A 17,780-nucleotide genomic window follows, 5' to 3' on the forward strand; every position below is an offset into this window, starting at 1 on the left:
ACTGAAACAATATTAGTATATAATTTACAGACCTTATTGATAATTTGTCAGTTGTTTCAATTAAGTCCTTTATAGCAAAGGAAAACCCAAACTCTGCATTGTATTCGATTGTCATGTCACGTTAGCCTCCTTTAATCTGGGTTTTTCTTTGTGGTTCTTGGGTCTTTCTGTGTAGTTCATGGTTTGACATTTTTTGTTTTTGTTTTTGTTTTGCGGTACGCTGGCCTCTCATCGCTGCGGCCTCTCCCGCTGCGGAGCACAGGCTCGGGACGCGCAGGCTCAGCGGCCATGGCTCATGGGCCCAGCCGCTCCGCAGCATGTGGGATCCTCCCAGACCGGGGCACGAACCCGCGTCCCCTGCATCTGCAGGCGGACCCTCAACCACTGCGCCACCAGGGAAGCCCGGTTTGACATTTTTTGAAGTGTGCAGGTCAATTATTTTAGTAGAATGCTCCTCAATTTGGATTTTTCTGATGTTTCGTTATGAGTAGATTCAGGTTAAGTACTTTTGATAGTCATGCCAGAGAAGTAAATGCTGAGTTCTTCTCAGTGCATTGTATCGGGTAATGCAAGCTGTCTATTGCTAGCAATGTAACTTTGATGATTGGGTTAAAGATGGTATCTGCTAGGTTTCTCCAGTGTAAAGTTATTGTTTTACCTGTTATAGTTAAAAGAATATAGTGTTGGCAGGGGGGTTATACTTTAAGACTATGTAAATATTCTCTTACTTGCTCAAACTATCCCCACTGTTTTTATCATACATTGATGATTCTTGCCTGAGTTTACTATTATTATGATGATGTTAAATAGTGATTTTCTAATTCCACCATTTCTTTTACATTTATGAACTGACTTTTTTACTACAAGGGAGAGCTCTCTCTTTCCTTTATTTATTTATTTATTTATTTATGTCAGTTTGGGCTCTTTTATTCATATGTTATTCAATCAGTTACAATCCTTTACTATCATGATTTATTTTTGATGCTCAAATTGTCCAGATTTGGCCAGTGGGAACACCTTCAAACTATCCCCTGTATATTTTTGATATGTCCTCATCATCCTTTGAGCACTTTCTTAATTTTTGGCACAAGATACTCCACATTTATTTAGGTCCTCCCCCACACCCCTTCCCCCAAGCCTGGAATTAACCATTTCTCCAAGGAGCCCTGGTTCCATTGAGGGGCGAATCGTATTTAAGAACCAAGATCTGAGCACTAGATATGCTCATAACTGCAAACTTTTAAAACCCATTAGTTTATTCTGCAAGTGATTATTTTACCCAGCACCATTACATGTTATACTGTTTTTCCTGGCTTCATGTTATTTATTTCTCTGTTTTTGGCTTTGGTGTAACTATGTGTATTTGCTTACTCAGGAAGCACTGCTTACTCAGAAGTCTGCATTTTTGGAAAGACTTTGTTCCCAACTTTGGGCAGTTCAAAGATTACTGGATTTTGTTTGATATCATTCTTACTTGGGTCACTTTTATTCTTTTTTTTCATTGATCTCTATTAAATAAAGATGTAGACTGTGCTTAATTGAGTACTTTTCTCTTGGCAGTGGAACAAGGCTAAAGGTGATTCTTGTTAATTTGTTACTCAATTGAGTTATCCATTTATCTGGATTTGATTTGAGATGATGTTTAGTCTCTGTAAAGAGGTCAGTACTGAACATTTCTGTGTTCTTTGCCTAAAATGTCCCTTCATAGGCTGACGTAGTGCTGCTATTTGGAGTGTGGGAATCAGCTATAGGGAATTGGTTTTATGTGAGAGTCTGGCTGGGTTTTTATTTTCTTTTCTGCTCATATTTTATCTACTCATGTTTTATATTTATGTAATTTAAAATTTGATTTTTCTCCTGAAAATGAAAAATACATAAAATGGTAATTCTCTTTATTCTTTAATAATTTTATGGGGCATCTGTCGGAATGTGAGCTGCATTCATCTTGTACAAAATATTGACTCTTGGAATGTAGATGTAACTCCTAGTAGTTTCTTTCGAATAGATTCCATGAAAATATATTTGAATTCTTAATTTAAGGGCATATTCTGCAATTTATTTTCATTATATCATTGTGATTTATAATAGTTTTTTCCCTTCCTATTTGAATAAGTCTTCTGAGATTAGGATAATCTCTGTGTGTGTGTGTGTGTGTGTGTGTGTACTTACATGATTGGGCATGTAGTTAAAGTCACTTTTAGTGGGATGCTTTGGCATGATCACCAAAGCTTTTGCAATTGTAGACTGTTTGGATGATGAGAGTTTTGAAGACTTTTTATTTCTTTTCCATAAAAAACACACTGTATATTATAAGCAAGATAGTATCTTGACACCCAGTTACCCCTTACTCTTGTCTGCCCTGTAAAAAAACATATATTTTGATAGTTTATGTGAAGAATGTCATAGGCATGCGTGAAACAGTACAAAATACAAAAATATACACCAGTCAGTTGATGAGTATTTATTAAGTTTCCACTGTCTGCTTAGTGTTATACTAACTAGTTGGGGGAAATGAAACGTATGCATAAGAAGCAATTGTCAAACAAAATATATTTTTAAATATTAGTATCATCAAATTGGATATCATAAAAAAGTGGTAATTCTGTATTACCAGCTATCATCAGTATAAGCATTTTTTCTTAGTATGCTTCTTTTTGCTGCATTGTAGTCATACTGCTTAATTTACAGATTTATTTGCCTTTTCTGACTAGGAACATATACTTATTAGTATTTCAGATGTTTTAGGTGCTGTACGATTAATCAGCCAATTTTGCTGCCTCTCTGTGATAGAGATTGGGGGATCTAATTTCATAGGTTATTGAGGTAGCAAACCATATTAGTCACATTTTTGGTCTTTGAACAATGTATGAACTATTAATACTCATGGAAATATTTTCCAAAAATGGTTACATTGTAATGAGTGTCAAAATGTCAATAATTAGTTACAGAATCACAGCAAGTAGCTTTGTGACCTTGGGTAAGGCACTTAATCTCTCAGGACCTCATTTTTCTCAATAGTAATTCAAAAAGGATAATAAAATTTACCTCATGTAATTCTTGTGAGACTTAAATCAGATAACACATACAAAGCACCAGCACAGTTCCTGGAACATAGCAAGTGCTCTGTACATGTTAACTGTTATCATTATTATTACCGCCCTCACCCTAAATTACCACTCTTGCTTTATGGAGTCCTTGGTTAAGTGTTAGTTTTGATTGGTTAGCATGTTTGCAGCGAGGTCTCTTGCCCTATTGAGGTTTACAGGAATCTCAATGAATCCTGCTGAGGTTAGTTTTGTAATCTTGCATGTAGAAATGTACGTATCTTACAGTTAAAAATGCTGTATCTGTGACCTGAGGGAAAAAGAAAAAATAATCCACCAAAACAGGGTGTGACTGTGAGAATCTAAATCATTATGCATGTGACAGAAGGACAAACCCTATTAAACGCAAGGTGTGATTGTGGGAAATCTTTCAGATCAACAGGAAGGTTTTTCACAATGCCAATTGAAAAAGTTGAGTGAAAAGCCATAAGAATGTGAAACTTTGGTCCATTTACTAAATGTCTCATTTAATTGTCACAGTGGAGGAAAAAGGTATGATAAGGGAGATGTCTACAAAACAAAGCATGCAAATTAGAAAAACCAAAAACATTTATTGAGACTGGGTCTTGAATTTGTTTCTGAATTAATCCTATAAAGTAGAAAGTAGAAAGTGGCTAAGAGTCTTCAGACATCCTGTTCAGATGAAGGAGAACCAGGTTGGGAAACTGAAAACTTCAGTGTTAGTTCTAGTTTTGCTATTGACTGGCTTTATGACTTTAGACAAGTCACTTAACCTCTGTGGGCCTCAGTTTTCTCATCTGTAAAGCAAGAATTTTTGCCCCCGGTCTGTTCAGCTCTAATATTCCTTGGGGTACTTTTAAACATACAAAATGAAATTTGCATGCCATTCTTAAATTTATTTATTTTTTGGCATTTTATGGTGGAAAATTTTAAGATTACATAAAAGTAGAATGAATAGTATAATGGCTCTTGAGGTGCACATTATCCAGCTTAATAATTATCAACTCATGGCCAATCTTATTTTGCCTACAACCCCACCTATTCTCCCTCCCCTGATTACTTAAAAGCAAATCTCAGACTTAATATCATTTCATTTCTAAATATTTCAGAATATGTTTAAAAGAAAAGGACTCTTTTTAAAGCATAAACACCCAGTGTCATCACATGTAAATTAAAAAAACCCTGTAATTCCTTAATATCATCAGATATGCAGTTGATGTTCAGATTTTCCCAATTCTCTCTCTCTTTCGTTTTATAGTTTGTTAATTTGAATTGGGATCCAAATGAAGTCTAATTATTGCGGTTGATTGATATGTCTCTTAAATCTCCCTTAATTTATAGTTGCTTCTCAATCTCTTTTTCCTTAAAATTTATTTGTTTAAAAAAACCCACTTTGTCCTGTTGGGTAGGTTGAATTTTGCTGATTACATTCCCATGTTGTTTAATTTTTGTCATTGTTATTATTTACAAATTGACATATCTATAGGTTTGCTCAGGTTTTGGTTTGAGGTTTTTTTTTTTTTGGTCAAGAATATGTCATAGAAGGTGGTGTGTAGTTCCCCTGGAGCACATGGGCTGGCTATTGCTCTTGTTTGTGATGTTAGCAGCCATTGATGGTGATTGCCTAGATCTGTTAATCCATTAGGAGTTACAAAATGATGACACCCTGATTCTGCCGTTCCTTCTTCATATATTGATTGGAACACTTCCAGAAACATAATGTTCCCTTCATCAACTGTCTGATTACCCTGAGTATAGATCATTAAGGAAAGGCAGGATAGATGCAAATTCTTTCTATTTACCAATTGTCATAATAATGAATTTATTCCCTAGTATCTTCCTAATGATTAAAAAAGTATCATTAGGAACTCACAGAATTTAACATATTTGTTGTGTTTCAGTCCACTGCAGCTGTTATCCTTACTGATACTCAAAATGGTTCCATCTTTGGCCAGTGGAGGCCTTTTTAAGTTGGCTTCTGCATACTCTTGACATGACTAATAATCTGATAGCTTCTTTGGTTTCTGGTATAACAATATATTCCAGGTGCATTTTGTACATTTCCTGCCCTATCCTGTAATCAACCATTTCCCCAAGGAATCTTAATTTCTTTTAGTGGAAAATGGCATTTAGAGACCACCGTCTGGATACTGGTGATGCTCATTGCTGCTGGGTTAGTCTTTGCTTCTAGGCCTTTTCAGTGGACAGATAAGAAAATAAATAGTTTTTAAAAATAAAATGCATTGAGTTCATAATCTTTTAATTCAGAAACAATCTATCCACTAGAAAATGATCAGGGAAAGAAGTCCAGATATTTGTATACATTTTGAAGGATTACATTATTTACTGTAAAATATTTTATTGCTTCTGTTCTCCTTTCAGATAAACAATCTATTTTTGGAGTTTCTATAGCTGCTGGAATGATACTAACTTTAAACATACTCCTGTTTTGGTTAAGGAGAAAAGGGAAACAAAAAGTTAGACATGATTAAGAAGAAAAATGAGTGAAACCAGGAGTGGGCAGGCCAGAGCATCTGGTATTCAGGGCAAATATTAAAAGACAAGAAATCTTTTCCATTTAGTTTCCCTTCCCTTGCATTTTTTACTTATGTCTGGAAGTTCAAGTTTTGCTTTATAGTCAGTGTTCGTAAGAGCCACAAGATGGCGAGATTGCTCCTTAAAATGAATGTGGGTGAGTAAGGGGGTGGGGTAGTGGAGAGACATTGAGGAGAGAGGAGAGAGAGAGAAGGATGTTCCTCTCTGATTTTCCATAACCTCCTTGGTTTTCCTTACCTCCCTTACTTGAATATAAAATAGAACTAACATGCTTAAATTTTTCCTCTGTAATTTGGATTTTGATCATGGTCTTTTTTGGAATTGTAAAACTAAAAATAAAATTAAAAAGAACTATCTGGATCCCGTGCTTACCAGTTTTTCAGCTCTTTGTTAAATTATTAATAAATGATTCAGTCTTCACATTGCCACCAGAGTAATCTTTGCAAAATACCATTTTGGTAATGTCAGTTTCCTGTTTTAAATTTTTAAATTTATTGTTATAAATATTTGTTGATTATGGTATTGGTTGTTAGTATTTAAGTAGTTAAGTCAAGTGTAAGGTGAAAGGTGGAATAATTTTTGACTCATATTACCAAAAATATGTTATTATTGTCAAGTTTCTTTTCTAAAATGAACATGTGCTAGTTTCCAAGTACAAAAACTTTCAATTTTAATGGGTTGTTAAACAACATAAATGCAATGCTTAGAATATTTATTCTCCTCATCATTTAAACATACGTCAAGGCAGTTTTTGTTATTCTCAATATTTTGTGGAAAGGGCAAGCTACTATGTTATTAGTATATTAATCAGTGCATATTTATTAACTAAGTATATTTAGCTCTCAATGTAATGTACTTTGCTTATGCTGTGTTATCAAATTGAATCCTCATAATATATCTATGAGATAAATGTGAATACTCTGCACATTGAGGCTCAGGGAGATTAAATGAATTGTTGAAGATTTAGTAGTTAGCGGAACTATAATTTCAATTCAGATTTTTTTCAATCCTAAAATTCATCCTCTTATTCACTATGCCATACTGCCTCCGTGAGGGTAACTATTTATATTTCTCTTTAATAGAAATACTTGGAAGCTGTAATTTAAAGTAATTAGGATATTTGTGCCTCCCCCTTGTTGTAAGCTGAACAAGAGAATTTGTATCACAAGGCAAGTATTATGGTGCCTTTTTATTTAGCAAACTGTTCGTTTTTTTGAGCATGTTTTCCTGCAGGCCTTTGTTTAGAAGACTTCATTTAGAGTTGTGCTGATGGGTGAGGGGCCTCTCTTTGTCTCATTTGAGGCATTTGGGCTCCTGGCCAGAAGCCTGAGCTCCTGATATTCTCTACCTAGAGTGGACTGAAGCTAATTCATTCTCTTGACTTCCTGTTGAGATAGCAGGTGGTTCACTAGCACTTAGTGTTCCTGCCTTACAGCGGAGCTTCTCTCTGCTCCTGGAGGCCTGTCTTATGCTGGGGATACTGGTGGTTTAAAAGCCATTGTGTTCAAGACTGGAAGTCTGGTCTAGGATGCCCTTTACAGCTATAAACTAGCTGCTCTGGAATAGAAATTCTTTAAATATTTCGTAGAATTCACTAGTGAAGCCTCTGGTCTTAGACATTTGTTTGTTGGGTGGTTTTGGATTACTGACTTAATCTCCTTACCAGTAATTGGTCTGTTCAGATTTTCTGTTTCTTCATGATTCAGTCTTGGAGTTTCTAGAAATCTATCCATTTCTCCTAGGTTGTCCAATTTGTTGGTGTATAATTGTTCATAGTAGTCTGTTTTGATTCTTTGTATTTCTATGGTGTCAGTTGTAACATCTCTTTCATTTCTGATTTTATTTACTTGAGTTCTTGCTCTCATTTTTTGGTGAGTCTAACTAAAGGTTTGCCAATTTTGTTTACCTTTTCAAAGAACTAGCTCTTAGTTTCATCTTTTCTATTGTATTTTTAGTCTCTCTTTTATTTATTTCTTTTCAGTTCTTTGATATTTTCTTCCTTCTACTAACTTTGGGCTTCATTTGTTCTTGTTTTTCTGGTTACTTTAGGTACAAAGTTAGGTTGTTTATTGGAGATCTTACTTGTTTCTTGATGTAGGAGTTCATCATATGAACTTTGCCCTTAGAACTGCTTTTGCTGCATCCCATAATTTAGGTGCGTTGTATTTCCATTTTCATTTGACTGAAAGAATTTTTTGATTTATGTTTTGATTCCTTCTTTGACACATTGGTTGTTCAGTAACATGTTGTTTAATCTCTATATATTTGTGAATTTTCTACTTTTCTTCTTGTAATTGATTTCTAGTTTCATACCATTGTGGTCAGAAAATATGCTTGACATGACTTTGGTGTTATTAAGTTTATTAAGACTTGTTTTGTGGCACATGATTTATTCTGAGGAAGTTCCATGTGTGCTTGAGAAGAAATGTGTATTTTGCTGCTGATGGATGAATGTTCTGTAAATGTTTGTTAAATCCATCTGGTTTAACATGTAGTTTAAGTCCAATATTTCCTTATTATTTTCTGTTTAGATGATCTAGCCATTGTTGAAAGTGGGTTATTGAAGTACCCTACTATTATTGTATTGCTGTCTGTTTCTCCCTTCAGGTCTGTTAATATTTGCTTTATATATCTAGGTGCTTCTCTGTTGGGTGCATAAATATTTACAAATATTATATCCTCTTGTTAGACTGACCCTTTTATCATTATATCAATATAAAGACCTTTGTCTCTTATTTTAGTCTCTGTCCTAAAGTCTACCTTATCTGATATAAGTATAGATACCTCTGCTTTCTTTTGGTTTCCATTTGCATGGAGTATCTTTTTCCATGCCTTCACTTTCAGTCTGTGTCCTTAAAGCTGAAGTGAATCTCTTGTAGGCAGCATATAGTTGGGTCTTGTTCATTTTATCCATTTAGCCACTTTGTGTCTTTTGATTGGAAAATTTAGTCCGTGTACATTTAAAGTAATTATTGATAGCTATGGATTTACTATTGCCGTTTTGTTAATTGTTTTCTGGTTGTTTTGTCATTTCTTTGTTCCTTTCTTTCCCTGTTGTTCTTCTTCCTTTGTGATTTGATGATTTTCTGTAGTGGTATGCTGAGATTTCTTTCTCTTTCTCTTTTGTGTATCTACTATAGGTTTTGCACTGTGTTACCATGAGACTTACATAAAATATCTTATAGCTAAAATAGTCTGTTTTAAGCTGACCTAACAACCTAACTTCAAAGGTATAAGAAGATTCTACATTTTTACACTGTTCTCCAACATTTGATGTTTTTGATGTCACAGTTTAAATCTTTTTAATATTGTGTATTCATTAACAAATTATTGTATTTATAGGTGGTGTTAATATTTTTAATTTTAATCTTTATACCAGAGTTATAAGCGATTTACCCACCACCATTACAATATTCGAGTATTCTGAATTTAACCATATATTTATCTGTACCAGTGAGTTTTATACTTTCATATGTTTTAATGTTACTAATTAGCATCCTTTTGTTTCAGCTTGAAGAAATCCCTTTAACATGTCTTGTAAGACTAGTGGTGATAAATTCCTTCAGCTTTTGTTTGTCTGGAAACTCTTTATTTCTCTTTCAATTCTGAAGGACTGTTTTGTTGGGTAGAGTATTCTTGTTTGGCAGTCTTTTTTATTTCCTTTCAGCACTTTGAATGTCTCATCCCACTGCCTTCTGACCTGCAAGGTTATTGTAGAATCCACTGATAGTCTTATGAGGGTTCCCTTGTATGTAACAAGTTGCTTTTCTGTTGCTGCTTTTAAGGTTTTTGTCTTTGACAATTTAATTATAATGTCTGGATGTGAATTTCTTTAGATTCATCGTATTTGGTACTTCTTGGGCTGCCTAGATTTGGATGTCTGTTTTTTTCCCCCAGGTTAGGGAAGTTTTCAGCCATTATTTATTTGGATAAGGTCCCCCCTGTCTTCTAGGATCCTTATAATGTGTATATTGGCCCATTTTTTAGTGCGCTATAAGTCTCTTAAGCTATCTTCACTCCTTTTTTAGTCTTTTTTCTTTTTTCTTCACTGAGTGGATGTATTCCACTGCTCTGTCTTCTAATTCACTGACTCTTTCTTCCACTTGATGTAGTCTGCTGTTGAACCTTTCTATTGAATTTTTCAGTTCAGTTATTTTATTCTTTATCTCTGTACTTTCTGTTTGGTACTTTGTAATATCGTCGGTCTCTGTTGAAATTCTCACTTTGTTCATGCATTGCTTTCCTGACCTCTGTGAGCATCTTTCTGAGCATTATTTTGAACTCTGTCAGGTAAATCACTTTTCTCTGTTTCATTAAGGTTGGTTTCTGGAGATTTATATTGTTCTCTTGTTTGGAACATATTCCCTTGTTTCTTCATTTTCCTTGAATGCTTGTGTCGGTTTTTGTGCATTAGCTAAACAGCACCTCTTTCAGTCTTGAGAGAATGTTCTTGTGTAGGAGATGAATCCTGTTAATCAGCACAGCCTGAACTCCTGGATGCCTCTCAAACCTTTGTGACTGTCCAAGCCACTGTCCTTCTTCATGCCTTTTAGTAGTTGAGGGTATGAGAAGACCCATCTAAGTTCCAAAGGGGATGATTGTAGCCAGCACTTAGATACAGGCTGATTAGAAGCCAGACCCTCAGGCAACATCTGGGAAAGTATGCCATCAGGCACTTTCTGGGGAGAAACTGGAAGGTAGGCTTTTTGTATTCTCCCTTGCACTGAGCCCTGAGCCCATTACAAACTGCTTATTTGTTTGCTATAGTCCAGTGGGACTTGTTAACTGCAAGCACTGTTGACAGTCAGAGCCAGGTGATCTGGGGACCCATCTCCCAGGCGGTAGCTGCAAAAGGTGGGGCACAAGACATGTGTAGAAGGTCCTTCTGGAGAGATGATGGTGACCTGGTTTTATTGTTGGAGTGAGCTGGATGGAGAAGGTGGGGTAAGCACCCACTGATTCTTTCAGGTTCCAGGTAGGATCATTTAGATGTTGTCAATTAGTGTCTAGACCCTTAGGCAACAGCTTGTAAAGTATGAAGTCAAACCCTTTCCAGGGAAAGACTGGGAGATGGATGTTTTCGCTGCTCCTTCAGTCCTGAGACCTGGGGGGATAGTTGTGTTCAGTGCTTATGATGCTATCAGTAACTTCTTTGTTTGCTGTAGTCCTGTAGGACTCATGAATGCTGGCTATAAGAGATAGGAGTTTTAGGGGACTGTTTCTCAGGTGGGAGACTTAAAGGTTGGGACACTAGATGTCTGTACTGCCTGTTCCTCAGGGAGAAGCTGGGAGTTTGGGTTTTCCTCCTAATTGTATGGTTTTGTGCCTGGAGTGAGGTTTATGATGAGAGTGTCTCAGCCTTTCCTACCAGTTTCGATATGGGTATTGTCTCTGTTGCCCAATGTATAGGAGTCATTCATCTGGATTTCTCTAGTTGCTCAGTTCCCAGATTTCTCTCAGAGAGAAGTGCTTTGTGTGTAGCTGTACAAGCACTGTGTCCATGGGAGGAGGAAATTGGCCTCCTATATCATCATTTTGTTCAAAAAGAAAACAAAACAGAATAAAAGCCTCTTTAGTTTCTTTATTAATTAATTTGTTTTTTAAAGGTAATTGTTTTTATGTAACCAGTATTCATTCATTTATTCATTTGGTAACCGTTACTGAATTCTATTCTGGATGCTGGCAGTACAGCAGTAAATTCAATAGAAAAAACTCTCTAGAGCATACCTTTGAGTAGGGAGGATACAGAAAATAAATAAACTATATTATATATCTTCTGGTGATAAGAGGTGTGAAGTCAAATATAATGAGGTAAGGGGGCTTAAGAGTGAAAAGTGAGAGTGACCTTTCATAAAAGTTCTTCAGGGAAGACCTCTCTAATAAGGAGACATTTCAGTGCAGAGTTGGAGGATGTGAGGGAGTGAGGTATGTACATATATGGAGTGAAATAGAGTGTTCCAGGTTGCTGGAGAAGCAAGCAAAATATATGGGATTTGGAGACAGAGTTATGTAGCTCCTCATATAACCTTTAATATCCAACAGTAAGCACCAGGACTGAGGAGAGCAGGATAAAATATTTTTATGTTCTTTTCTTTTCTTTTCTTTTAAAAATATTTATTTATTTATTTGGCTGCGCTGGGTCTTTGTTGCGGCATGCGGGATCTAGTTCCCTGACCAGGGATTGAACCTGGGCCCCCTACATTGGGAATATGGAGTCTTAACCACTGGACCACCAGGGAAGTCCCTTTGTGTTCTTTTAATTTTTGCTGATGGCAACAAAAAGTGACACCTTCACCTTCTCTTTGTAATCCTAAAAAGCACTGGCAGGAGATGTATTAATTCTATTTATGTTCAAATTTTAAATTATCATTTATATTTTCTTTGCATACTTGAAAAAATATGTAAATAGAACCTAAGGAGACATTGTTTTGTTTTACTTTGTATATTGTTTTGTATACAGCAGGAGTAGCAAGTACCTATTGGAGTCTGGAAGGTCAGTTAATGATTGAATCAGACTGAAGCATAAAGGATTAAGGAGGGGTGTAGAGTGCGGCAAATTGGAGAATTTATGCCCTGTGTAAAGGGAAGAACTATTACTCAACTCTAATTGATTATTGCCATGTGAGGATGTGAGCCGAGTTTTGAATGTATTTTCTGGTTTTTCAAGAAAAGCCAGAAATTTGTATATTATGTGCTATCTCCTGATCTTTAAATGTTGGAAACTAAGTAAAAACATTTCAAAACACTCTTCAGGCCAGACAAAACATTTGTACAATGGGGATCTGGCCCACGAGTCACCAGTTTGCAACCTTCTGGGGTATGACACCATAATTAAATTTTACAGCCTCCTTCAAGGGATAGTATAGACCTAATAGTAACAAAATGCTGTAGGATTTCTGGATGCAGATGGTTTTAACACACTATTGTACTGTTGCTCTCCCTGGGTGGTGCTGAATATGTCTGTTCTTGTTGTCTTAGGGTATGGTCAGACAGGTCCACTGTCTCAGCGAGCTGGGTACGATGCTGTTGCCTCTGCTATTTCTGGTCTGATGCACATCACAGGGCCTGAGGTAGGTATCCTACTTTAGAATATTCATATTTTTCCCCCTATTTATTCCAAAGAGATTTTCATCTTTACTAACCCCATAGGCTTAAACATGAGTTAATTTTAGGAAAAAACCACGGAAAGTGAATGATGTTAAAAATGGAAATGTTTATTATGAATGTACTTGAGGCTTAATGTCATTATGGCCCCATGGAAAAGAACAACCTTTTTAGCAAGAAGCAATAGATCAAGTGGAGAACACATTTTCCATATGTATTATATCATTCAAGCTTGGTAAAGGCACCTTTGTGTGACTTAGGAATATTCCTCGTGTGAAGTAGAATGGCTGACTAGACTAGTCCGCGGATGTCCATTTCTACCAGAGTACTTTCATTTGATGTATATACATAGTGGAGGGTTTCTTTTTCCCTCTGGAGTATTATAAGTCGTTGTTTATTTTAAAATTTGTTACTTAATGCTCGGACATAGTTGTGTCTGATTGTTAATGCATTAGATTCTGACAGTGAAAGAATTATTTGATTTTATAACCACATTCCTTCTCCATTGGTGATAGGAAGTTCCCAAAAAGTATATAGACGACCAAAATGTGGATGGTTAGATCAAAGACTCTTAGAAAATGGACTCTTGGGGAAAACTAAACATGCCGTTAAATAAAGTAAAAAAAAAGTGTGAAAGCTTAGTAAATAAAAATACTAAAAAAATCCACTTCCAAAACAAATTAGATTGATAACCTTAAAAAACTTTTTCCAGTAGGTATTCCTTCCCTGAACCACTTTCTTCAGTTAATTCTTCAGGGAATATTGCTGCAGTGTTGGGATAAAATGAGGCAGAATGACCTCAAGTCGTTTTTTTTTTGTTTTTTTTTTTTTTACAGATTTTACTTCTTTTTATTATTTTAGAGTAGGTGTTGGGATTTCAGTGACTTAAAATATATGGTCTTTTGTACTTTCTTTGTTTCATTTTCACAAGTCTTAGAAAGAATGTGTGTGGCTTTTCCTTACAATATTCAAGGGTACCAATTTTCTTTCTATCCATTGAGAGAATGAAGCATGGATATATCTCTTTGCTCTTTCCCATAGAGATACTTATATGGTCAAGACATTATTTTTGTGAGTGGGTGGTTTTATTTAATAGCATTGTACTCAATTGTGAATATGTGAAAAAATATGAGATATCTTTTCTCATAAGATAAGATATATAAATTTGTATATTCAAATAGTAAAATGAATTAACTCAAAAACACCTGAGGCAGATGAGGTGAAAACTTACTCCTTTAGTACACTGCGCTATATTCTGACAGGGATAACCACACAGCGTGTGCTCAACCATATTATTTATCAGTCAGTAACTCGCCTCTTGTATTATCCTCAGGAGATTTTTGTTCTGGTTAACAAATAACAACAACACTAATTGCATGCTTACTATGTGCCAAGCATTATTTTAGGTACTTCACGTGTCTTACATTAAATAAACTCGGCTTCTTTCACGTGGACACATCTCTCACTTCTCAATTCATCCACCCAATGAATGGTTATTGTACATATACAGAGGGAATCCTCTGTATGCTGGCTACTATGGCAGGTACTGGGAATTAAACAGGCAACAGGTAGGCACGGTCCTTAAATGGAGAAGACAAACATTAACAGAAAAGAAATATTAAACAAGTAAAAAGAGCTCTAAAGAAGAGTACAGGATACTACTGACGTATATAACAGTGTGCCTCAGGCCATTTTAATACTTCCAGAGATTCTGCAAAATGTGGTTTGACAGCAAAGGATAAAAGCAGCCTGAAGAGAATCAGCCCATGCTGGGAATCCCCCTTTAAGGAGTTGTTTCCCCCTGATACCAGCAGTATATGACAGTTCACCAAGCCTCTCAGCAGAAGTTCCACAGGAGGGATCACTTCTGAGAGCCCTGACTGATATTTTTAACCAGCTAATGCAGAGATGCACTGTTGCCAGTTATATCATGTTGCATATGAAGTTTTATCTACCTGACCAGCTGTGTATTTGTGCTGTAGCATAACTCCATGTTGTCAGATGACTGATTGGAACCCAGGCTTCCTCACCCTATTCAGTGCAGCCTAATGTTGTCAGGATGGTTGGTCAGGAAAGGCTTCTCTGAGGGCCAGATATTTAAGGTGGGATGCAGTTAAGCACTAACCTGGTGACTCTAGGGCAACACCATGCATGACATCTAAATGCTGGAGAGTCTGGTGGGTTTGAGGAGCTAGTCTCATTGGATTATTGTGAGCTAGCAAAGAAGGGGAAGAGTGAGGTTGGAGATGCAGGGAACTTATTGTTTATGGACCTACTATATTAGTTAAGAGTTTGAAGAGGCGGAAAGATACATTATCATATATACATATTTTTAGTGATGATCTAATATATTTCTGCCTGGAAAATGAGTGATGTTCCCAAAGTATAGACTATTATTATGATGAGAAAACTCAAAATGCATGGTTTTTCTATGGTGGACTCATAATATTATTTTTATCCCAAAGGGGCATCAGCTAAATGTGTAATATAGGATAAAATCTATGAAAGTAGTCTTTATGATGAGATTTAAGCAAACTAGTTACAGTTACCTCCAACTAAATCTAAAATCTAGCCTTTTAGGTAATGCTGTGGTATTGTTGGATAAAATTCAGATTTGATGACGGAGAAAAGAGAACTGACGTTGAGTACCTACACTGTGCTAGACCCATGCTTGATGTTTTCCGTATGGTTTTATGTTTTCATTCTTACATTGATCCTTCCAGGTGTAGGTATTGATAAATTTTGTAACTGAAGCTTAAGGGCTTAGGTAACTTGTACAGGGTGCCCAGGTATGTAAAATGTTAAAGCCATACTTTGAACCCAGTCTGCTTTACATCTTCTAGCTATATATAGTACCTTCTGTACTATAGCCACTCTCCATGCTGCCTGAAGAATGAAGCCTGATTTTTATTGTATTTGCATCTTGCTTATGCTTGCTATTGATATGATATGTTGCACTGTAGTGAATAGACCATTTGGTGGAGTGAGAAAACAGTCAACTAAGAGTCTGGAGGCCTGGCTGTATCTCATTCACTCCTGTGTAATGTTTACCTGGCTGCCTAAAAGGGGCACCAGGAGGGCATAAGCCTCATAAGACCATGGTCTTTGCTTGCTCACTGTGGTATCTCATTGCCTAGAACAGAGCCTGGCACTTTCTAAGCACTCAATAAATAAATGCTGAATGAATGAATAAATGAATACTTGGCACTGTGCTATGTGATCTGGAACATATCGTATAGCTTCTCTCTTTCGATGAAGTGCATCTGGAAGTGATGTTCACACAGCTCCTCTTCCAGATATTGTAAAGAGAAAATAAATGTCTTTTATAGAATGTAAAAGTATAAACATGTATAATGTAATGTAGTACCCATAAGAGTCAGCAATTGCTTGGTATATCTGTAGATTCCTCAGCTCCACCCTCAGAGATACTGATTTGTGGGTAGAGCCCACAAATATGCATATTTAATGATGGCCCCAAGCGCTTCTGATGGAGATGGTTGCGGATCGCACTTGGAAACATTATGAGAGGTGTTATTATTAAAAATCCCTTTGCATAGACTCTGACAGAAGTTAATGACTTGTTAAGGTCTATATATTATGTTTAAATTAGAATCTTGTGCTCCAAATAAAATTATGTTCCATTATTTTTTATGTTCATGGCTCTATGCTAACCAGTTATTACTCAAAAGGGATATCATCTATCTATCTATCTATCTATCTATCTATCTATCTATCTGTCTATCACCTAATTTTTTTAATGCATAGGGAATATGGAGAGGGTATTGAGAATGAAACCAATGAGTATGAGAGATTCTGGAAAGTAAATGACTCAGACATATGTAATACATGTTCTAAGTAATAATTCACCTTATATTTAAACATCAAGAATTATATCAATCAATGAAAAAGATGTATTGACCATATGTGAATAGTATTGTTTTACATACCATAAAGAATTTAATAAGTTACTCTATAAGTAATAATTTGATTGACTAGATTAGATACATACTCATGGAAAGTTAGAAAATGATAGAAAACTGCATAAAATTAAGTGGAACATTATGTAGCAGGCAATATAGAGAACTGTAAGAGAGTTTCTAATCCTTTCTTGGGAATAAACAGCCTTTGAAAGCCCTTGAGTTTCATGATCCTAGAGGCCTGGGGCTGGGGAATGTGTGTGTATGTGTGTGGGTGAGTGTTTGGGTGCGTGTGTGTCTGCATATGTGATGCTGACAATGAGGTAAGTTTTTTGCAAGCAGCCAAGAGGGGTAGATGTGTGAGGGCAAGGGGGTATGGTGCCAGTTGTCAGCTATTTCTGTGAGAACTTCCAGGGTAGGGAAAGCCTCTTATTCAACTTTATGTCCTTGTGCCCCGTATAACAGATGCTCTTCAAATTTTTTTTAAAATTAATTAATAAAATCTTCAAAATCTAATTTATGGCCTACATGGAATCTGTTGGAGAGAAATTACTATAACTTACTACAAGTAAAATATAAATGTGGCTCAGAGTAGGATTTCAGAAAAGTGGTGGGATTTGAGTTGAATGGTACCTGGAAAGGTGAATAGGATTCAGATGGATTGAGGCATTCCTAGTAGAGATCGCAGAGTGAACACAGATAGGGAAGTAGAAAGGAATCAGGCATACCTAGAGAAGAGCAATAGGCCAGCCATGGAAGAGCTGAGAGTTAAAGTTTCAGAGTAGTGGGGGAAACTTGATTAAGGCCATGCTTTGGAAAGTCTTCAAGGTCAAGCAAAGAAATTGAAATGTTATTTGCTCACAGTGAAGCTAGGGAGGTTTTTCAGAAGGGGAGTGACATGATGAAAGCTGTGCTTCCTAAGATTAGTTTGGTCCATATGTGCAGGATGGATTACATCAAGTTTACAAGCGATGCTTCTTAGATATTTATCTCCCCCTTTAAAAACTAAGGACACACAAACAATGACACAAAAGGAAAATAGTCTTACATTGCTATCCAAAGGCACTGTATTGTATTTAGTTTGCATTTTTGAAGAGGTAATACATTCACATAATGCTGAATCTACAAGAAACAAGTA

General features: G+C 36.1%; 1 protein-coding gene across 3 annotated transcripts in view; it reads left to right on the forward strand.

Annotated features, from left to right (window-relative positions):
* The window catches only part of SUGCT (succinyl-CoA:glutarate-CoA transferase), a 692,699-nt gene that overhangs the window by 54,505 nt on the left and 620,414 nt on the right, over positions 1-17,780 (forward strand). For all 3 annotated transcript variants that reach the window (XM_027123976.1, XM_027123978.1, XM_027123977.1), the window contains one exon: positions 12,600-12,691. In XM_027123976.1, coding sequence (XP_026979777.1) covers positions 12,600-12,691 — 92 coding nt within the window. The remainder of the gene's footprint in view (positions 1-12,599; positions 12,692-17,780) is intronic.

This window comes from Aethalodelphis obliquidens, unplaced genomic scaffold (assembly GCF_003676395.1).
Source record: "Aethalodelphis obliquidens isolate GAN/ISIS:26980383/991018 unplaced genomic scaffold, ASM367639v1 scaffold27, whole genome shotgun sequence".
Lineage (NCBI taxonomy): Eukaryota > Metazoa > Chordata > Mammalia > Artiodactyla > Delphinidae > Aethalodelphis > Aethalodelphis obliquidens.